Source organism: Gigantopelta aegis, chromosome 2, assembly GCF_016097555.1.
Source record: "Gigantopelta aegis isolate Gae_Host chromosome 2, Gae_host_genome, whole genome shotgun sequence".
NCBI classification, from domain to species: Eukaryota; Metazoa; Mollusca; class Gastropoda; order Neomphalida; family Peltospiridae; genus Gigantopelta; species Gigantopelta aegis.
Window position 1 is genome coordinate 36,313,589 of NC_054700.1, and position 24,473 is coordinate 36,338,061.

At 38.9% G+C, this 24,473-nt stretch overlaps 1 protein-coding gene across 12 annotated transcripts in view; it reads left to right on the forward strand.

Annotated features, from left to right (window-relative positions):
* LOC121384731 (solute carrier family 43 member 3-like) overlaps positions 1 to 24,473 on the forward strand; it is an 83,187-nt gene that overhangs the window by 46,135 nt on the left and 12,579 nt on the right. For 7 of the 12 annotated variants that reach the window (XM_041515280.1, XM_041515268.1, XM_041515259.1 and 4 more), the window contains 4 exons: positions 15,909 to 15,955; positions 17,575 to 17,651; positions 19,940 to 20,032; positions 21,599 to 22,040. In XM_041515280.1, coding sequence (XP_041371214.1) covers positions 15,909 to 15,955; positions 17,575 to 17,651; positions 19,940 to 20,032; positions 21,599 to 22,040 — 659 coding nt within the window. Of the gene's footprint in view, positions 1 to 7,762; positions 7,887 to 10,458; positions 10,860 to 15,908; positions 15,988 to 17,574; positions 17,652 to 19,939; positions 20,033 to 21,598; positions 22,041 to 24,473 lie in introns of those variants that run through there. The other 5 variants (XM_041515304.1, XM_041515342.1, XM_041515351.1 and 2 more) reach the window with 5 other exon arrangements.

Genomic DNA, 24,473 nt, shown 5'->3' on the forward strand with positions numbered 1-24,473 from the left:
CGCATGCAGAAGAATCAGGGCTCGAAACGGTCTGTGGCCAGGTCGCCAAATCCGACCAAAGTCCCGTTTGGGCGATCTTCTTTCTATATCATATGAGCCACTATTAATAATTGTATTGCATATATTTATTCCACATTAAAATCTTGCTCGTGTTTCGCAAAACTTAACGTATCGGCTTACCGTAATTTGCCAACATACACTTTATATTATAAACATTGATGTTGTAGACCGGATGTAGTCTTGATAAAACAAAGACTTCCTAATGCAGTTCGTAACAATTCGGAACATCTCGGCCGAATACGCGATCAAATCCGAACATTCCCGAATGCCGTCTTGGTTTTTGTCATCTGCTTCGTGGTGTTCTGATTTCTGTTTTTTGTTAATCTGGTTTTCATTGGGTTTTGTGATTGGCCAGTTAATTTGGTGCCTATTAAATTGACTAATGAAATTAATTGTTACCATTTTCGGAACACAATCACGATCATCATGTCCACTGCTGGGTGGAATCTTCTCAAACGTACTGCAACATGTACAACGAAAGGAAAAAGCAAACATGCCAGGTAAGTTTACTTTGTTTTTCAATTCTGTCTAGCGCAAATGAAGGTAGGTTCTTTTAGGATAAGGAGAACCTTACCCCCACTTTATTTGTATCTGTTTCTTAAAAATAATTATATCAAACACTGAACACGTGAACAACACTTCGCTAAATCGTGAACAACTCTTGTAGACTGTCGCGCCATGCAATTTTGCGCTGATGATTTAAACAAACAAACAAACAAACAAAATTTCTTTCCGACATTTTTATAAATTGTACAAAATAAGTAAATAATTTGCTTTAGCTTAGTTTACTTAAAACAAATTTGTTACTATGTTTTTAGATACGGTATGCTAAAAATCTTTTTTTTTATTTTTAAAAATATTGTATCAGAAGTTTGTGTGCCTGCTCAAATCACGAAATGGACACATGACCAAAATTAACCAAGTTTTCAGCAAATTTTCGCCAAAAATATGTATCCCATATATGTTTTCTTTCTTATTTAAGAAATGATACCTGTTTTAATTTCTGTTAATACCAATATATATTAATTCATTAAAAAAAAAAAAAAAAAAAAAATGTTTTAAAAGGTGCACCCCTACCAACCCACCATTTACTTTCTATTTCTTTTCTTTTTCTTGATGTAGTCTGAATTTTGTTTTCAAACAAGCTGTTTCCATGTCTCTATTATCTTTAAGTCTCAATAAAATAGTGTTTGCCACGTTGCCCAATCATTATTAAATACATCATATTTACAAGTTTTTAAAAGAATATACCTTTCCATTTCAAATTCCTGTTGCATTATGCCATGCACAGCGTTAATAGTTAAACATTTCTTTTGCATTTTCCTACTGCATATATAATATTTTATATTAATTATTACCCAGTTTATAAAATCGCTTTTATTATTCTTTATCAAACCAAACAATAATTTTATAACCCACCAAATTTCCGTTGCCAAATTAGTGTCATACTGTTACTTATTACAAGCGTTTTCATTGAATATTGTAAGAAAAAAGAATTGATAATTAGCGCCCCCCCCCCCCCCCCCCCCCAAAAAAAAAAAATAATAAATTGTGTTATAGGTAACAAAGCAATGATATTATACCATAAATTTAAGAAAACTATTTTCAATTTTAAAAGGTGCGTCCACCCCAACCCTATCAGCTTTCCTTTGCTAAATTATTGTAAGGAATATGTTATAAACTTTAATTATGATAAGTTGGAGGGTTTGATTTCACAGAAGATAATAGAATGACATGCGACAGAAGCTGAAAAAGCGATCGAGGTCCTCAACAAGGCCACAATAAATAAACTTTTCCGAAATGCCCATGCAATATCTTGTTGGCAGACCATTTAGTGACTTTGTCTGCAAAAGGTCTCGATATAGGGAAAACGTTTATCAATGACGAGAAAATCCGTGAAGAAATCGAGAAAGTCCAAGTTTTCTGCTGTGTTAGTGGATGGAACCACAGATTCAAGTGTAACTGAAAATGAAATTGTGTATGTGAGAATCTGTATAGAAGGCAAAGTGAGGGTGTTCTTGGTTAACTGTGCATGTGTTTCGAAAAGTAATGCCGAAGGCATTGTATTTGCTCTTCAGCGCTCATTGGAGAGAAAAAAGGAGTTAAATGGCCACAGTTCCTGAAATATTTGGTTGGCATGGGCAGTGATGGAGCTCCAGTGATGCTTTGTAGGAACAATGGAGTAGCAGCCATTCTACGAAAGGATCAACCAACTATGGTAGCAATTCACTGCTACTGGCATAAGCTTGAGTTAGCTTTTAAAGATTCAATCAAAAAAGTGTCTCTGGACAACAAAGTTACTGTATGCTTACTGCAGGCACTTTACCACATGTACCACAACAGTTCATTGAATAGGTCAAACCTAAAGGCTTCTTTCAAAGCACTTGGCATTAAACCATTAATGCTAACAAAGATTGGTGGTTCAAGATGAATAGGACATTTGTTACGTGCTCTAATTGTTTTGAGGATATTATGTAATCAAGCAACACTTGGAACAGATTGGTAATCCACCCGAGAGAGTGTCTTCTAGTACCAGCGGTAAATCGAAGGGAATACTTAAACTCCTATACAACAAGAATGTAGTTCTCTATGCATTTTTCTTAGCAGATGTTGCAGCTGTTCTTACTCGGCTGTCAAAATTGTTTCAACATAGGAATTGTTCCGCTGTAAACATCCATGGTTCATTAGAAGAGACATACATGTTGCTTGAACAATACTTGACGAAAGATGAGCCATTTTTAACTAAAGGCAAGTCCATGGTCCTCCAGGAATCAGAGTTGTCTCGGCACAGTGACATGGGTGACACCTTTCCAGCAGCTAGACGAGCTCTCATTACTGAACTCCTTAGCAACCTGAAATGAAGATTTGAAATTGAAGATGTAATCAAGGCAATGGAAATAGCCAACTTCAGTGTATGGCCTCTACCTGAAGATGCTCAAGAGATTGACACCTTTGATGATGATGCACTGCCAGTGCTGATTCAAAACTACGAAAAGATGCTTGGGGATGCAGGGGTTGACACTGTCCAAGCTTCGGTAGAGTGGTCTGCACTAAAGCACTCGATCTACTCCAACTGCCCAAATGAAGTAAAGTCTTGCTCATGGGAAAAGATTAATCGAACATATGATGATGGAAGATACAGTAACATACTGTCCGTCATCGACCTTATTATGACAGTACCTGGATCATCTGCAGAGTGTGAAAGAGGGTTTAGTCAAATGAAATCTGTCAAAACAGATATCAGATCAAGCTTAGAAGAGGCCTTGTCAGACCAACTCACAATAAAGCTTCAATTTGCTTGCATTGAACAATTCGACCCATTGCCTGCAATTCATCTGTGGAATCGAAGTGGTAAACGGCGGCCAGTCATTTCTGACAGTGATACACAAATCAAAATTATGCTAGCCAAAAAGCAGCATTTGGAGACAGTGACCAAGCTAGTGACAACAGACGGAGAAGTCCAGGCAGGTCCATCAGGAAGTCTATAAGACTCTGACGTTTCTTTGATTGACGTTGAGGGAATTGAATCTGAATCCGATGATGATTGGGGGGGGGGGGGGGGGGGGGGGGGGGGGGGGGGGGGAAATGAGTTTCGTAAAAATTATATCTAGCGAAAACGAATGTGGTATTTTATTTATTACTTAATCAATTTTGTATTTCAAAACAAGATGTCAATTTGCATAACTAGCCGGTGTACGATTACGTGCCGCCGCATTGCGAAATAGTTCGTTGTACTTTTGCTACTTCTCAGTGACGTTTTCAGGGAATTGGTGTAGACGTACTTCCCCTTAAATTTCCATCAGGTTTTTGTTTTTAATTTAAAGAAAGCTGTAAGGTGCATGCATAAATATATGTTTTCATATTGGGTGAAAAATGGGTAAAACTAATACATAATTCCATATTTTAAAAAAACGTACCCAAGAAACAAATGTTTCCGTTACGCCACTGGTTTTGCCAATAATGATGAATTAACAAATCACAACCGACAATAACACTTTGTTGACAAAACATCCAACCAATAAGAGAATAACAAGTGTTTTTTGCAGTTAAAAACGTGTAGCTTGCAAAAACAGCCGAGTTCACAGGAAAACTAAAGTTACAACTTTAAGGTCGACGACAGTCACTTTTCGCGCCCTTGTTTTGGCTTTGTAGGCAATGAATATAGCATATCTTACCGTAATTTCACTGGAAATCCATATTTCGTAAAAGGTACAATTTTTTAATCACAGGATTTTCTTCAAGCACATTCAGGTGCATTAGTAATGTTCAAACTAAAAAAATACAATACGAATTTTGCATTGGATTTTTTTCAAGCATTCTTAAAACGGAAACGTCATGTACCTATTTTATGGTTATTGTAAGGAGATGCAAAGTGACGTCATTGAAATTCTGACGTCATTCAAATTCAAAATTAGCTATATTATTACAATGCTTCGCCACATTAAAATAAAAAGTGGTCTACTAACCTTGACCCTTGTTAAATTTCTATTGGGAGGGTTACACGTCATACTAGATGTTTACCCACGATCCCATAGCATCGACCTTTTGTCGGCCAAGTGTTGGTAGGCTAACAAGATGCATCACCACCTAAGTGAAAATAAATGCTAGGCCAATACTTGTGCCAACAAGAATCTTTTTCGTTAGTTTTTAACATTCGTCCTGAACATCTGTGTAACACCATACCTGCCCTTGTTAAATTTCTATGGAGGGTTGTCATACTAGATCCATAGCGGTCGGCCATGTAAGGCTAACAAAGCCCACCACCTAATAATAGCTAACTTGGAATCTTTTTGTTAGATTCGACAATAATGCCGACTACTTGGATTGTCAGTTGTAATGCCCGCAACGGGAGAGACAATAAAGGATTTGTTTTGGCTTCCTAGCATTATCACGCGTCAGGGTGAAGAAACTAAAGAAGTACGTGAAAGACGAAGGAGGCTTTGGCTTTCAGCTATAAACCGATCGGACCTAGGACATGTCCTATTGATTATGTTATAACAAAAACTGACAGTTCAAACCCAGTTTTTGATAAAATTGTGTTTGTGTGTTGTGCCCTTACAAATATGTACCCATCAGTTTTCCATTTAACTGGACATCCCATCACACACCTGTAAATATTAGTATCTGAATACCCCTGGAAAAAAAATACATTCAAAACAGATTCACTCGTAAAATAATTATCTCCAAAAAGAACTCTATATATTAACAAAAATAATCCTCCAAACATGTTTGCAATTTATTACTAGTCACTGTTGAGAATATCGGTAATTTTCAGGCATTGATTAGTGAATAACTCTAGCTGCACTGATGAGCCCTGGGAGGGGCGAAACATGTTAATGAACTAGGTAATGGTGCAAGAAATATTGGTCGCCTGTGTTCTACCTACTGGTAACTGTCTTTGAGCAAAGTAATCTGAGGATTTTTCATTTTCCACATTAAAACCTGTGTCAAGTGACTGGACAGCAGTTGATACTGTTTTCTTGCTCACCAGCTGTTTACTTTTGTCGACCGGGTTAGTGGTATCTATCATGGTAGTATCTTTCCTGCTAAACAGCTGACCTACAAGTTCTGGCATGTGACGTAGGTGAAAAACTCTGTTGACTTCTCTGCAATGGTTTCCCAAAGCTCGGAGCAGGGTTCAATCCTCTGGATAAAAAGATAATTACTATAAAGTCACAGTAATCAAAATTACAAACATGTAACTGTGACTGCACTTCGTAAAAATATGGATGGTTTCTCTTCAGCTGAAGACTGCCGTCAACCGTTTTAAAGCATGATTTTTTTCCCCATCTGTTATGCCGTTATCTTTCATATCTATGGACATTTTATTTCAATACATTCAAGACCACAGCAATCGCATTCGACTAGGCCATCTGGTGAATCACCAAAATATGGTTATTTTGAACTCGGACATTGTTCACAACTACTTATTTGAACGTTATGGTGATCTGTTCTCGCCTGTTCCGGTCTTGCTGTCAAATCGTGTTGACATCCCAATCTAGGTGCTGTAGTAGAGAAGTTTGCCTCAAATGGATAGAAAATGGATCCCAACAAGCTCATAGATGGCTTCTCACATGAGGTACTACAAACTGCCTTCATTCGAGAAGCTGTGCCACAGTTTCGAACTGGCCTGTTCTCTGGTGGCCGTTCAACATTAATCACTTCTTCGTCTGTGACAGTAATGTCCTTAACCAGTAACTTGCAGTGAGTTATTATTTCAGACTTGGATGCAAACTGAAAGTCATCTGAATAAATCTGAGTTAGGATAACAGGATATTTGGGTTCGAGTCCCTTTGGAATATAGCATTCATTGTACTCTCTTCTCACAGCCAAGCATGCTGTTTTTCGTCCTTAATTGCTTTGGAAAATACATCCAACTCTGCTGATGTGGCCCCATGAATTTCCTTTTTTGAATGAGCTGTTGATTCCGTTGCTTTTTTCGGTGGAGGATGATCTACCTGCTCATCCAACCGAGTTTATTTTGCGCAAGAATATATACCACGAGACCACTTAGCAGTCGAGTGGTGTGTTCTTTCGCAAAATAAACGAGTGCAATAAATAGGAAGCAAAAACAACGTATGTGAAGTTCTCTATTTATTACATTACCTTCTTTTATGTTTTACAAAAACACTTTGTTAAATCTATGATCAAAACTCCTTTCATGGATTTGCTTAACGTTAAGAATCATACTCTGCGGCAACCTAGTGTAATGTTTCAAATACGATGTAACGTAATTTGTAAATCATATATGACGTCAGTAAATAAAAGGCGCTAACTGCTGTAAAAGTAAAAAGGGAATTCCCCATTTAAAAATTCCGGTCCAGATTGCACCTAATTTATGTGTAATACAAAATAAATTTATTACACGTTTTGAAAATGTCTTTATCACTATAGTAAGATTGAATAGGTATGTAATAAATACAGAACTTCACATACGTTGTTTTGGCTTCCTATTTATTGCACTTGTTTATTTTGCGTAAGAGGGTAATAAAGAAATTCCTTACATAGCTTTCTTTCACGGGGAGCTCTGTCCTATATACCTGAAGATGAGAGAAATGTGTTTCCGCTATATTTTGACAAACATATTTATTTGATAGTTTCATTGGCCGTCTATTTTGTCCTGGTTATGGTTTTGTAGGGTCTATACTCAATGTAATAATTTACATTAAAATATATTTAAAAAAATAAAATCATAAAATATTGGTAACTTGTAAACAATATCGAATAACTTTAAGAACAATTAACAGTTTCAACTGAAAACATTAAAATGATGTGCTTGTCATAAATTAACGTATAATCCGCTTGTATTTCGTATTAAGGGAACCAAAATTCGGATTGCTACTCTGACAGAGTTACACAGAGTTATATATTTTCCTGAATATCTAACTCCACCAAACTGTGTTCATTTATAGTAAATGCCAATGTACACCTAAACAAGCCCTCGACAGAAATTACTGAAACGAACTTTGGTGTGAAAGACATAATAGGTAATCCAACTAGTCGTCCATACTTTTTATAGTACAGTTTAATGATCACGTGGTAGGCTATAAATTATAAAATTTTGACCTCAAGTCTGATGTCAGAGTAGCAGACGACATTTGTTTTGCAAAATGGGGAGACAGTGTGACAGCTCATTTTTCACTACAATATTTTCAGCCAATTCAGGCTCCTAGGACGCATTTTCACTGGGGGGGGGGGGGGGGGGGGGGCTAATTTTTATGGTTGTATAAAATGTGTTGTGCGAAACTGCGAGCCTGCAATTAGAATGTTGTATTTACATGAAAGGCTAGGCTGACTTAGCTGAGCATCCAGTTTGTTTGAAAAAGGTAAGTTTGGAAAACAATGCTTGTTGTTTACCCTCAAAGTAAAATATAGGCCGTAGCCCAATGGTGGAGCATTCGCTTGATGCGCGGTCGGTCTGGGATTGATCCCCGTCGGTGGCCCCATTGGGCTATTTCTCGTTCTAGCCAGTGTTCCACAACTGGTGTAACAAAGGCCGTGGTATGTGCTATCCTGTCTGTGGGATGGTGCATATAAAAGATCCCTTGCTGTTAATCGGAAAGAGTAGCCCATGAAGTGTCGACAGCGGGTTTCCTCTCTCAATATCTGTGTGGTCCTTAACCATATGTCTGACGCCATATAACCGTAAGTAAAATGTGTTTAGTGCGTCGTTAAATAAAACATTTCCTTCCTTCCTTCCTGTGGCCTGTATGCCTATGAATACAATGAAACAAGAGTCTGTGGCACTGAAACGTGGAAATAGCCTTAAAAATAGACTAGAGCTCGTCTCCAAAACGTTTACTTCTCAATCGACTCATTTATTTCAATTATTCACATTATTATTATTATTATTATTATTATTATTATTGGGAAAGGGTTATCAATGTGGGGAACATGCAGGTACAAATGGAATACTTTGTGAAGGTTCACCGTCCTTTAATGTTCGGGATGTGAAAGATCCCTTGATTGTAGTCTGTTGTATACCATTCTCAATTTGTTTTTCATCTAGATAACCCTGCATTTCAAAAGCTGTGATAACTATAAGTCTCGAGTTCAAATACCCCTCTTACATATGATCGTAACATTTCGAGATATTTAAAGTTTGTTTGGTTTGTTTAATGACATCGCTAGAGCACATTTATTTATTAATCATCGGTTATTGGATGTCAAACATTTGGTAATTCTGACATGTAGTCTCAGAAGGAAACCCGCTACATTTTTCCATTAGTAACAAGGGATCTTTTAAATGCACCATCCTAGAGACAGGATAGCACACACCACCGCCTTTGATGTACCAGTCGTGGGGCACTGGCTGGAACGCGAATTAGCACAATGGGGCCACCGACGGGGATCGATCCTAGACCGACAACGCATCAGGCGAGCTCTTTACCACTGGATTACGTCCCGCCCTTTCTATTTAGACGCAAGATTAAAACGAATATTAACTATTATAATGTTTGAAAGAAAGAAGTGTTTTATTTAACGACGCACTCAACACATTTTATTTACGGTTACATGGCGTCAGACATATGGTTAAGGACCACACAGATTTTGAGAGGAAACCCGCTGTCGCCACTACATGGGCTACTCTTCCGATTAGCAGGAAGGGATCTTTTATTTGCGCTTCCCACAGGCAGGATAGTACACACCACGGCCTTTCGTATGCCAGTCGTGGTGCACTGGCTGGAACGAGAAATAGCCCAATGGGGGTTATTACCAGTGTGTTTCGGTATTGTTAATATCATTTTTTTTTCTATTATACGAGCCTCTGCCCTCTGCGATAAAGACATTATTTTTGTCCTAATATATGAACCTGACCGTATCGAAACACCCTCCAGTAATAATCTCTTTAACACATAATCTCAAACTTAATACCTGTTATTGTAAGCTCTAAATTCAAGTATAATTCCAGTCATCTATAACTCAATATTCAAATGATATATGAAAATGACCCGAGGTCATTTTGAAGTGGAATGACGTTAGTACTGGAATGGCGCCATTTTGAATAATTCCCAACATAATAATGAACCAGAGCATAACATTTTAGTTTTCAGAATGATAGACAGTTTTCAATATAAAATTGCGCTAGTTCGGTTGTTGCACTTGACTTTAATGTAGAATTTATTTTTAACAATATATAAATCTTGACTTGGCATTATTGGTGGACTGTGATTTTTCTTTCGCCCCCCCCCCCCCCCCCCCCCCCCCCCCCCCCCCATATTTCCAGCAGTGGTGGGTGGGTAATATCACTCCTGGAAATGTGGGGATACTGTTGCCATGTACTGGTTTTGAAAGAAAATATCGAGGATTTAGTGCAGAAACGTGTTAAATCCACTTAGGAGGAGTTAATCTTCTGTATTAGCGCTTCTGTATGTCGATCGATCGATCTGTCTGTCTGTCGATCGATTTGTCTGTCTGTCTGTCTGTCTCTCTGTCGATCGATCGGTCTGACTGTCTGTCTGTCGATCGATCGATCGATCTATTTGTTGACCGGTCAAATACCACGGAACGTTCACTCGTTTGATAAACATAATATCCCGCAAAAACGAGTACAGTATAATTCTATATGTATCCCTCTTAAACATTTTGCAGAGTGTGATTTTTCAAAAACGGAAGTCTGGTTTTAGCCTATTAAAATACGCATTCGTTTCCTTTCCCTATGATCGATCCGTGTCGGTTGGCCCGCTGGCATATCAAAGGCCGTGGTATGTGCTATCATGTCTGTGGGATGGTGCATATAAAATATCCCTTACAACTAATAGAAAAATGTAGCGGGTTTCCTCTCTAAGACTATATCAGAATTACTAAATGTTTGACATCCAATATCCGCGATGATTAATAAATCAATGTGCTCTAGTGGTGTCGTTAACCAAAACAAACTCTTCGTTTCCTTTACAGATTATTATGATGGGTGTTCTGTTCCAAGTATATCCGCGCCTGCGCATTCTGTACGCCTTCTGGATGTATTTGGAGGGTACACTCTTTGCTGGCGTCATATTCGGCTGGAGCTCTTTCGTGTTCATTTTCAAAGAGGAAGGAATCTATGCACACCTATGTGACGTCGACAGTAACGTCACCACGTCACTGACCGGCTTGACGAACTCGCCACCCTCCTTCGGCACAAGCTCCTCGGTGGCAGAAGATGGGAATGAGAAGACAACCCAGCAAGGTTGTGTCGAACAAGATTCTATGTTCAATCTGGCGTTCACCGTTTCAACTGTCATAATGACCAGCGGTACTGCTGTGACCGGTTACATGCACTACAAGTTCGGAATTACAGTTGTCCGAGTGATAGCTATGTAAGACGGCAATTTATTTATTAAATTACTACGGTCCTTCCAAAGTTTCACCCCAAGACAGCAACAAAAACAACAAACAAACAAATAAAAACAAACAAGAAAGATAACAACAACAACAGCAACAACAACACTACCCCCTCCCCCAAAGTACTAAAAACCCTCCAACATTACATCCACACCCCAACCCCCTCCCCCCCAAAAAAAAAGAAAAAGAAAAAAGAAAAACAAACAACCAACATCTTTGAAACAGGTTATTGCCCATACATATGACATCATTACACCTGACAACAGCCAAGGTATAGTAGTATTTTCAAGGTGTCGGGGGTGGGGGGTGGGGGTGGGGGACGTAGACTAGTGTTACAGCGCTCGCTCGATGCGCGGTCGGTGTGGGATCGATCCCCGTCAGTGAGCCCAGTGGGCTATTTCTCGTTATAGCCAGTGCACCACGACTGGTATATTAAAGGCTGTGGTATGTACTACCTTGTCTATGGGATGGTACATATAAAAGAGCCCTTGCTGTTAATCGAAAAGAGTAGCCCTTGAAGTGGCGACAGCGGGTTTCCTCTCTCAATATCTGTGTGGTCCATAACCATATGTCCGACGCCATGCAACCTTAAATAACATGTGTTGAGTACGTCTTTAAATAAAACATTTCCTTCATTCCACTAGAGAACAAAGAAAGAAAGAAATGTTTTATTTAACTACGCACTCAGCACATTTTATTTACGGTTATATGGCGTCAGACATATGTTAAGGACCACACAGATTTTGAGAGGAAACCCGCTGTCGCCACTACATGGGCTACTCTTCCGATTAGCAGCAATGGATCTTTTATTTGCGCTTCCCACAGGCAGGATAGCACAAACCATGGCCTTTGTTGAACCAGTTATGGATCACTGGTCGGTGCAAGTGGTATACACCTAACCATTGAGCCTTGCGGAGCACTCACTCACGGTTTGGAGTCGGTATCTGGATTAAAAATCCCATGCCTCTCAATATCTGTGTGGTCTTAACCATGTGTCTGATGCCATATAACCGTAAATACAATGTGTTGAGTGCGTCGTTAAATAAACATTTCTTTCATTTCTTTCAAGGTGTCGGTTGCAGTCGATTTGATATAATCTGTTTCAGATTTGTATGCGTTTATATTGTAGTTTATATTTAATAGGAAAATGTTGTTTTGTTTAACGACACCACTAGGACACATTGATTTATTAATCATCAGCTCTTTGATGACAAACATTTGGTAAAAAAATTTCACCTCAGGCGAGCGCTCTACCGACTGAGCTAGATCCCGCCCCCTTTTATATCAGAAGAAAAAAAACCCATCTATAAAAGGCAACCATTTGATAGTTATTATGTCTTTTTTATATAGGGTAATATCTAATAATAATATTATTACAGTTTTTATTCTAAGTATGTTCATAAATCGTGCATCGTAAAAAAAACTGTTTGTTAGAACTTTAAAGGGACATTCCTGGGTTTGCTGCCATTTTAAAGATGTTGTCGACTAACAGAGACCTTTTAACGATTGTAATTACATATCACATATATTTTTTCTGCATAAAATATTAGTGGCTGCATATGAACTGTGTTTCTGATCGTTCTAATATTTGTACTAGGTTAAATTTAATTTTATTTCCTAAAAAATGTACCAAATTATTTGAAGACAAAATCCAGTTTGGGCTTCTTAAAAATATTACGACAACCAGAAACACATTGTATATACAGACAATGATACTCTAAACAAGAAAATATATTTAATATGCAAGTTTAATCGTAGAAATATTTTATTAGTCGGACAAATCTTACAATGCAGCAAACTTAGGAATGTCCCTTTAATTCCACCATCAAGAGGTTTTTAATATTTCAACGACATGCTATATAGTAGAGCCATTTAATAGTAAAAACAGTTTTATTATTTAATTCCGCCATCTAGTCTGTTGTTTTATTCAACGACGTGTTATATAGTAGAGCCATTTAATATTAAAAACAGTTTTATTATTTAATTATGCCATCTTGTCTGTCGTTTTATTCAATGACGTGTTATATAGTAGAGCCATTTAATATTTATTTTTTAAAACGTTATTTCACGAGAGTAGTATGTGGGCCTACTGGGCTCCAAAATATGCAAATGAGCTAGGTCATGTGACCACCGTCTGACTGGTTGACCCCTAAGCGTGAGGGCGTGACGTGATGTCATGGCGTAGCGTCTGTGGGTTAACCGCTCTGCAGCTGTTACCATGGATGTCCAAACAAAGGATGTCCGTGGAAAATGCTATGGCCTCTAAGGTTTATAGTTTTTGCAGCTATCGTGGTTATCTTGGGAAATGGCGTCATGCATAGCGTCTCTGTTTGTGTCGACAATGAAAACCAGACGTTGGCCTTGGTAAAAGTTGGCTTCAGATGGCAGAAGGCAACAACACGAGGTGTCAGATAGATCTTAGCGGTGACGAGTTTCCGGTGGCTAAAACGTGGAACGGTGACATTGCTATTGACATTTGTCAGTTTGATGAGGATCGTGGTAAACTATTTCCCACCAAGAAATGTGTTTCTCAGACGATGAAACAATGGAAGTAACCACATTCAAACGAGAATCACTGCATCAATGTTTAAAACTCTGAGATCCCACAGGGAAAAAAGAAAACGGAGAAAAACTCCTTGGAAGCCACAGAACGTTATCATGGTATCACCCACATGGCAGGTGATGGAACAAGCCAAAGCCAACCTCAAGCGGAAACAGGATGAACAATAACAACAGAGTGGCACGGGACGCAAAGCCCCAAACGAAAGAGACGAACATGTATCAAAAGAGTATGTCAGATATCATCATTTCACTTTGAGTCATAATGCAGACTTAATGTTCAGAATGTAGCGTCACATTCTCCAGGAGATATGCTATGTTGAGACATTTTCATCGACACCACCACTACCACCACCATCACCATAGCAGCCACCATCACCACCACCACCATAGCGGCAGGTTGCTACACCACTTCACTATGATTGTGTCTGGACCAACTTCGTTTTAAAACAGTTTTAGTAATAAACTTGTGAAGGATGGCAAAATTGAGTCACCTCCCAAATGCAGCATCTGGTTCTACAAACGATGGCTACCCCTTTACAACGTCATTGGGTCCGAATGAAATATTTTAGAGGCAAATCCGATCATTTGGAAAAAAGAATAGTTATTTGGATCCCAGAATTAGAAATTGCCTCGTCCTGGACGACTTAATGTGCATGTTCAATACAGACCCTTACATCACCGACCTGTTAACAGAAGGCAGTCACAATAGAAGCCTCTCGATGATTGCCATCCAAATCTCTATCACAGCAACTAGCTGACTGTCATTACCTGGCGCTATTCAACAACCCCATTGACAAGCTGCAAATCCTGACGTTGGCACGGCAGATGTATCCCGAAAACACTTGTCATTTCATGCAAAACGTTCAGGAAGTCTCACACAAGCCCTATAGGTATCTCATGGTAGACTTGAAACTAACAACACCCAGACATTGATGCCTTCACCCCAATGGTTTAGATACCCGCCTTACTGAAACGTATAAAAGAGCTCTGCATAAGCAGTCGGTCCAAAATGGTGTCCCGAAATCGTTTATGGCTTATTTAGAAACAAAAGAGATACTCAGATGATAAACCATAAGGCCCAAAACACACCAGATCTGGGTCTGGGTCTGGCGAGTATGGTACCAGTCGAAAATGAAACGCACTGAATCAGTGCAACAAAACACAACATGCGCTGTTTTCACAATGCCAGAATGGCAGCTACACAGTATTCTAAACTTACAGTTTTATTTTTCTAATACACAACAGGAAAGTTATTTATTAATCAATGTTGATTTCTCATACTTATTTATGATGTTTATAGAAGTAAGTTTATTAAAAGATTTGAACTCATTAATATACACTGATAACACGTCACAGCTACAGACCCAGATATCAAAATACACCAGACCCCATACCTAAACTCAGCTTCGATATGATTTGGGCCTTAGACTTAAGAGGACATATTCGAAGATGGGTGAACCTGCGTTGGACAGACACACTCACAGTAATGCAGACGGACAAACCGAGAAACACTTAGTCTTCGACCAGTTTATGGCAAAAGCACATAAAGCTGTGTGGAAAAAGTGTGATGAAAAAGGAACAAGAAAATACGAGAAAGAGGGTCCTTCAGTTGTTTCCACAAGAGACGTAAATATTTCTGGAACAATATAAAAATCGTTTCAACCAAAACATTCCAATTCGATATGGTCTTATGCTATAACAGGTGATGGTTGACGTGAAAGAGAATACGAAAACAAAAGTAGAGCAATATAGAGTTTCTTTAAAATAAAAAACCAGGCATGGCAGTTTGGACCTTTTTAACAAAACTGAGTGACGATACTGAGTCAGAAGAAGCTAACGACTTCGACAAAGATGATGAAAACAATTGATATAAAAAAAAGACTCGTAGTTGTGTACACGTATACTGATATGCTTGAAATGACAGCACCGTGTCCAAGTGGAAGGACTAGTTGAAAGACACTTATTACCATTCATTGAGTAGAATGTTATATTATTGTAACTTTTGAAATAAATGGGGGAAAATCCCCTAAAAATTCGCTAGTCAACGTAAGTCTTGCTCGAATCAATGGATGGATGGATGGAATAACAATACGTTTTATATTTACTCTAAAACCCATTCGGTAAATTTATATTAAACAACACTGTAAATCTAACCACTGGACCATCGTATTGAGTACTATTTGCTTTTTAATCAATATATTTTGGTGTAATTGCATTCCTAATACATTATTTCGTTTAATAAACCCTTAATATTAACACTTTTAATTGGTATGTAATTTATATTTTAAAACTTTTAAGTAGAACTAACATATATGTAAAATATAAATGCTTCGAGTCATTTCTAACCTGAACTTTTGTCCTAATATTTTTGCTAATTATTTGCTTATTATTATTACAACCCACCAACCTCTACACAAGTTGAAAAGAATGTGAAATGAGACATATCTGTTTTATGTTTAAAGGTTCATGGTCGTGAGTGGCTATTTGATGGTAGCATTCCTTAACCCAGGTGAGTCGAGCCTAGTGACATCCTTCCTTCAGGTGAGTTGAGTCTAATGCTATTCTTACCACATCCTTACACCAGGTGAGTCGAGCCTAGTGACATCCTTCCTTCAGGTGAGTTGAGTCTAATGGCATCCTTTCCAGATGTGAGTTGAGTCTAATGACATCCTTGCCACATCCTTCCTCCAATTGAATCTAATCTAGTGACATTCTCACCGCATTCCTACCCCAGATGAGTCGGGTCTAATGTAGTGACATCCTTACTCCAGGTGAGTTGAGTCTAGTGACATCCTTACCATTGGAGAGTTGGGTCTAATGGCATCCGTGCCATATCCTTATACCACGTGAGTTGAATTTAGTGACATCCGTACTACATTTGCATCCCAGGTGAGTCAAGTCTAGTGACATCCTTCCTTTAGGTGAGTCGAGTCTAGTGGTATCCTTACCACATCCTATCACCAGGTGAGTCGAATCTAGTAACATCCTTATCATATCCTTCCTGGTGAGTCGTTTCTGGTGACATCCATACCACATTATTACCCCAAGTGAGTCCAGTCTAGTAACATCCTTATCATATCCTTCCTCCAGGTGAATCGAGTCTAGCGACATCCTTATCATATCCTTCCTCCTGGTGAGTCGAGTCTAGTGACATCCTTATCATATCCTTCCTCCAGGTAAGTCGAGTCTGGTGACATCCATGCTACATTATTACCCCAGGTGAGTACAGTCTAGTTACTTCCTTTTCACAGGTGAGTTGAGTCTAGTAAAATCCTTACCACATCCGCTGACACCACACATCTGAGACAGAACTCTCTGGCGATGTCAGTGGATGTGTGCACGACAGGTGTGCCTCAACAGTTTTCTAACGGAAGTACGCCAACGAATGTCCCATACACACACACCATTTCTGCCGGGCTCTTTTATATACATGGATTCATATGTCTGTTATTTCAGACACTGTGGTTAATATTCCCTGGATTCATTTGTCTGTCATTTCAGAGATACTGTGGTTAATATTCCCTGGATTCATATGTCTGTCATTTCAGAGACACCGTGGTTAATATTCCCAGGATTCATATGTCTATCATTTCAAAGATGCCGTCATTAATATTCCCTGGATTCATATGTCTGTCATTTCAGAAACGCATGAATTCAGGAAACATTAGCCTCGGTGACTGAAATAACAGACATGAATCTGCAGAATATTAACCACGGCATCTGTGAAATAATAGACATATGAATCTGAAGAATATCCTCCCCCCCCCCCCCCCTCCTTTCATATGTCGGTAATTTCAGAGACACCACGGTTAATATTTCCCTGGATTCATATATCTATCATTTCAGAGACGCCATGGTTAATATTTCCTGGATTCAGATATCTGTCATTTCAAAGACGACATGGTTAATATTTTCCGGATTCATTTATCTATCATTTCAGAGACGCCATGGTTAATATCTTCCAGATTCATATATCTATCATTTCAGAGACGCCATGGTTAATATTTCCCAGAATCATCTGTCTGTTATTTCAGAGACGCCATGGTTAATATTTCCCAGAATCATCTGTCTGTTATTTTAGAGACGCCATGGTTAATATTTCCCAGAATCATCTGTCTGTTATTTCAGAGACGCCATGGTTAATATTTCCCGGATTCACCTGCGGAGGGATTGGAGGACTCATAATAGTGATTTCAAACTACGAAGTATGTTTTAAAGAGATATCTAAAAAATAAATGAGATCGAAATTATTTAGTGTTGCTTTTGTGTATGTGTGTTTGTTGGGGTTTTTTGTTGTTGTTTTTTGTGTTTTTTTAATAATACCTTTGGCATTACTATCAGTTTTGAAAACGAGCTTCGACAAAAATCGTCGAGATTTGATTTTTAAAATAATAACAAGCCTGGGCATCCATAGTTGCAGACCGGCCTCGGTGGCGTCGTGGTAGGCCATCGGTCTACAGGCTGGTAGGTACTGGGTTCGGATCCCAGTCGAGGCATGGGATTTTTAATCCAGATATCGACTCCAAACCCTGAGTGAGTGCTCCGCAAGGCTCAGTGGGTAGGTGTAAACCACTTGCACCGACCAGTGATCCATAACTGGTTCAACAAAGGCCATGGTTTGTGCTATCCTGCCTGTGGGAAGCGCAAATAAAAGATCCCTTGCTGCTAATCGGAAGAGTAGTCCATGTAGTGGCGACAGCGGGTTTCCTCTCAAAATCTGTGTGGTCCTTAACCATATGTCTGACGCCATATAACCGTAAATAAAATGTGTTGAGTGCGTCGTTAAAACATTTCTTTCTTTCTTTCCATAGTTACACAATTATTTATGTACTCCGACAAAATCTTCCACTGTTTGCGTGTGAATGGGAAATAGGAGAAAAATAATTTTGTCTTTAACGTCTTCATTAAATTGTGAGAAGATCCGTAAATATGTGCGTGTGATCACTAAGATGGAGGTAAGCTTTATTACTAATTAGTTAAACTGAACGGGCTATACGTACATTATGTATTGATGTATGAATATATATCTATATATTGTATGTCGAGGTTGACTATTACATACATAGATATAGAACGCACTGGCGCAGGGGATAATTAGAAACATCCAACAAAGAGGGTGAAGCAGTAACAAATAGAAATAGAATTTAAAGGTCTTTGACAGGTGGATGGAATAAGTTTGCAATTTTTGTTGCAAATTGTGTAATATATATTGTTTGACCAAAAACAGGCAGGGTGTGGGGGGGGGGGGGGGGGGGGGGGGGGGGGGACTTTTTAATGATCCCATGAGCCCCATATGGAACAACTTCTAAAAAGTTTGTTTGTTTTGGTTAACGACACCACTAGAACACATTGATTAATTAATCATTGGTAATTGGATGTCAAAAATTTGGTAATTGTGACAGGTAGTCCTCAGTGGAAACCCACTACATTTTCCCCAATGCAGGAAGGGATCTTTTATAAGCACTTTCCCACAGACAAGAAAGCACATACCAGTTGTGTTACAATGGTTGGATCGAGAGGAGCAACTTCTGTGCCAGAATGATATGGCGTTATTTGAAATCGGCATACAATGAGCATGTCCTAAATTATCTTAGAAGTTGTGATATGTAGACACTAGAAGCTGGAGCAGATGGTATATTTCTCGACATAACGGGAAAATTGACTATTGGAAGGTTGAAGTCATCCCTTTTGTCATACAGTTTGGTTTGGATACCAGTGTCGCTTTGAATCTCCATGCATACATAGATCAAGGTATGAAGCTGTTTTAATACCATACTATTTTTCGTTTATTTCTAACTTGTGGGTAAATCAGTGGAACGTAATGTGTTATTACTGAATGATATAAGATCATCAATTTAGCGGAAAGTAAAGCTAAAGGTTTTAATCAAATTCCTTTGCTTTCACAGTTGCTACACATGGGGTTCTTATTTTCTGTCTAAATATCCTGACAACCCCCCCCCCCCCCCCCCCCGCAAAAAAAATAATAATAAAATAAAATAATAATAATACATACGTTTGGTAGGAAGCCACTATTATGCAACTTTGTGCTTTAAAGGTACTATGAAAAAGTTGCAATATTGGCGGTTCCCGCCAAAAATATTTATTATTTTTTGCTTTGAAACATTTTTTTTTTTATACCTTCAAGTATACGCCAATAAAAATTACATCTAATTGATTCCATTTACTAGTAGAGAAAATGTATTTTATGGGGGTGTTTGAGATTGTGTGACACGCATTAACTAGTGTCGTCACTGTTTTATGCGTACACATTCAACACACAAAGAAACAAAGATGGTGACCGTACTATATTTAGCAACATTTTTCGTGTCGTCCAGTACAAGACTTAAAAATATTATTCTGGAGTTAATTACAGAAAGATTATGTGTGGAATCGATTAATTTGTAATTATTAGTTAGAAATAAATGTGAAAATATTGTAGTTTCAACTTTGACATAGGACCTTTAATGAACGTTACCTGTATTTTTTATTTCAGATTGCCAACCTGTTTACTACTGCCAGGTCGACGGTTTTAGGACTGTTATCTAGTACAATAAGTGTATCCTCGTCCGTGTCACTAGCTGTCAAGGTGTGGATTTACAGGGATTAACTACTGGAATCGTTGACTGTGTCCTTGAATGAATAAATGAATGAATGGATGGATGGATGGATGGGATGGATTAATGAATGTTTGACGACAACCCGAGACAGAAAATATCGGATATTGGGTGTCAAACAAATGTAAGGACGTGTATATGAACAAAATATAAACAAATAGGATCAGTATGAACATTCAGAAGTTAAATGAAGACATAGCGTGAAGAGCTGTACAAAACATACATATAGTGGTCAAGCCAAAAGGCAGGTAGTGCTGTGTTATCTCAGAACAAGGAAGGAAATGTTTTATTTAACGACGCACTCAACACATTTTATTTACAGTTATATGGCGTCAGACATATGGTTAAGGACAACACAGATAGTGAGGGAAAAAACCCGCTGTCGCCACTTAATGGGCTACTCTTTTCGATTAGCAGCAAGGGAACTTTTGTATGCACCATTCGATAGACAAAACAGCACATACCACGACATTTGATATACCAGTCGTGGTGCACTGGCTGGAGCGAGAAATAGCCCAATGGGCCCACTGACAGAGATCAATCCCAGACTGAACACGCATCACGTCAGCACTTTACCACTGGACTACATCTCGCCCTTATCTCAGAACAAGCTCCCACCCAGAGTGATTTTTAAATACTCTATAAGGAAGTACAGTGCAACTATATCAACGTCCTCTCTCAACAGCCACCAAAAGGAAACCGTTAACCACTGATATCTAAGATGTGTACCCAGGATAGCGTGCTTAAACCGAGATTAAACAATATATATATTACGGACAGACCATGGGTCGGCAGTACAGTGTTGGTCTGAGTTAAATAGCTGATTTGTTTAACAATACCACTATATCACATTGATTAATCATCAACATCATTTGGTAATCTTTTACTCAGTCTTTGAGGAAGCCCGCTACATTTTTTCATTAGCAGCAAGGGATATTTTATATACATTTTCTCCCTACAGACGGGACAGCACATACCAGTGCCTTTGATATACCAGTCATGGTGCTCTGGTTGGGACGGGAAAAATCCCAATCAGAAAATGTGTCCACTAAGGTGGTTCGACCCTACGATGCATGCACCTCAGGCGAGCGCTCTACCGACTGAGCTAACTCCCACCTGCGTTGGTCTCAGATAGAGCAATTGTAAGTCGTAGGATAGACCAGCCTTTGTGGACACATTTCGTTTTCCCGTTCCAACCAGTGATACTCGACTAGTATACCAAAAGCCGTAATATGATGGTAAAGTTTAACTGCTGTTGTTGAGAAGTAATCTATGTGTCCGTATGCTAGATACATGATAGACACATTTATTTTATGCATAGTTACCACACCCTGTGTGATACGTAAGCACTACCTACACGTGCCTCACGTGCGTACATGAGTTGCTGTTCTCGATTCCCTTTGAAGTAGCCTGCCCATATGTTAGACATATGATAGCCGTAGTTTAAACAATATAATTAAAGAAACATTTAATTTCTATATTGTCACCATGTCCTGTTTGATAAGCACTATACTACAATTTCATCGTTTCTGTTCTAGATCGCCTTTCAAAATGGTATCCGACGCCGAGATTCGTTCCTGGTGCTGTGTGCCTTACAGAGTATGATTTTCATCAGCACATTTTTCTTCCTGCCCAGGAAAATCATCCACAAAGCAGAGTCCATGAACGACTTGAGTATCATGGTGAAAATAGATAGCGAGGTATGTGAAGACAAAACCAAGTCACGGGTGGATCATGATGGTAACAAGTCGCAGGTGGATTATGGAGTAACACTTGCTGATGGTAACACGTCACAGGTGGACTATGAAATAACATGCGCTGATGGTAACAAGTCGAAGGTGGATCATGGAGTAACACGTGCTGATGGTAACAAGTCGCAGGTGGATGAAGCACAACTAGCTAATGGAAGTGAGTGTGCCAAGGACGTATTAGTAACCATGGACGCTGTGTCAATATCCAAACATGTTGAACAAGTGAAAGGTAATATCATGTGTCATCGTTTTCATATCGGGACGTGACGTAGCCCAGTGGTACATTATTATAACGAGATTAAGTAGGATACAGCAATTATAAAATTAATATAATACAGCCGAAAGTATATTTGAATAAATGTACACTGGAATAGTTGTATTGTAATATTGTATACTCTTAAAAACGTAGGGGAAGTTAAAATGCAAATGCCATTACCAATGATTGGAACAGAGATCATCTTTCAAAAATGACTTCCTAGGAAACGGTCATAACAGCACACCCTAACACCCAAACACAGCCGAAAATGTGCACATGCAACACGCAGTAGCCCCATGCACGTGCGTAGGGAGTCATTCCCGATTTTGACACTGCACAGAGCGGTTGATAAATCTGTTCGAGTGATTACTACAGTTAATGTTGCTGAATCTCTTAACTGTTGTTCTTTGGATGATATGCATTGTTTGTCTTTGAATTAGTGATGCAGCTTCTACGACGTGAAGAAGGCCTCAGGGCTATTGGCGTGCTTCACACTGGCAGAATTCAGCGTGATGTAGCCAATGTGTTCCATGTTTCGCCGTAGGTGATGTGCAGACTATGGAACAGATTCAAGCAGACCCAAAATGTTGATGATCGAAGCCATTCAGTGCGTCCCATGTCAACGACACGAACACATGATCGATTTATCAGAACCCAGATTCTACGAAATCGAGCTCAAACAGCGACTCAAATCGCTACACAGTTACACCAGGCTACTGGGGTCCGAGTTACAGGTCAGACGATTAGAAATTGTCTACATGCAGTTCATCTGCATGCTCGGCAACCACGTGTTGTGCCACCTTTAACGAATCGCCTAATGGTAAACACTAAACGGGCGCCAATAGAGTAATGTTTTCTGACGAGTCCAGATTCACGTTGAAATGAACGCCAAGCAAACGTGAACCTCAGACCACATGACAGATTTGGTGGTGGTTCAGTTATGATGTGGGGTGGCATCGCTATGACTGACAGAACACCACTCAATATTGTTCAAGGGAGTGTCATTGGTCAGTACTACAGGGATAACACACAGGCACCGATTGTTGTTCCGTTTGCTCGACGTGCTAGTCGAAGGTTTGTTTTTCAAGATGACAATGCTCGGGCCCACCGTGCTCATACCATAAATTACTACCTTCAGCAGCAAAATGTTACCAGAATGCCATGGCCAGCAATGAGCCCTGACCTTTCCCCCATAGAGGACGTTTGGGACATGATCGGGAGACGGCTATTTTAGCTGAACGTGGCCAGGCGCTGCAAGAGGAGTGAGATAGACTTCCTCAAATCGTCCATGGGAGATTGATACGTAGCATGCCACGTCGAATAAACGAATGTTTGACGAATCGTGGGGTATTACCCATTACTGATTAAAAGACGCGAATGTTCGATTTTCACATGCCATCCCTTTCTTGTTTCAAGGTCGTTTGCAACCATACAATCTGTTGCCATCATGAATTGTTGGTTGTCATTTCTTCCCAATTCTTTCATTATTATCATGCATCTATTCCTAGACAGTGATAAATCTTGATACTTCTTTAATTGGCTGTTATTTCCTACATTCCCCTATTTGTTTTTTAAAGTATAGACGGGTTTTTCCGATTGTCGCCCAGCAGTTTATGATGTGGTCGATAGATGGCGTAACCGTATGGCCGCCATTAAGGGAGTGAAATTCACGCAATAATAATTTGTGACGGCATTGCAGCTGGGTGCAATTTCAGTCTTTATGACTTTTTTGGAACGTTTTGCAAAAGCAAAACCAGTCTGTCGGATAATTCAAACTCATTTAAAGATTGTATATTCATATCCATGTCGGTGGAAATCTGTCAATGATTAAAAACATAAATAATAAAGCACCTATACACGCCAATACAAAGGCATAGTGAATAAATTAAACACACGCAAGTGTAAATAATTGTTATGGTTATTAAGTGAAACTTTACTGAATGCATCCAAAAATATAGAAAAGTATTTCAATTGTGTACGTTTGTAGAAAACGTGGTGTACCATTTTTAAAAGAAAGAAAGACTGACCTTAGATCTAGAGTAGATTTCAACGTTTTAGCTGTTACTATTATTAGCTCTGGGATATTCCAAATGTGATCACATGTGGTTGAAGTGGGGTGCAGTTAACACTGTCAAATATTTTTGTTATTTAGTTTTATTTTATTTAGTTTTAATTTTTCTTATATACATACAAGTTATTATGGTGTTAAATGTGTGCGATAAAATGATAAATAAATAATTTACTGACGTGACACGCATGCATGCCATACCGAAATTCGCTGAGGCTAAAATATCGTTTTAAAGTTCAATATATTAGTGTGTATACTACCAAATCATATCCCATAGACGACAATAGTAACATATGCAGCTAAAACTCCTACCTGCAACGTATCAACCGACATAAACG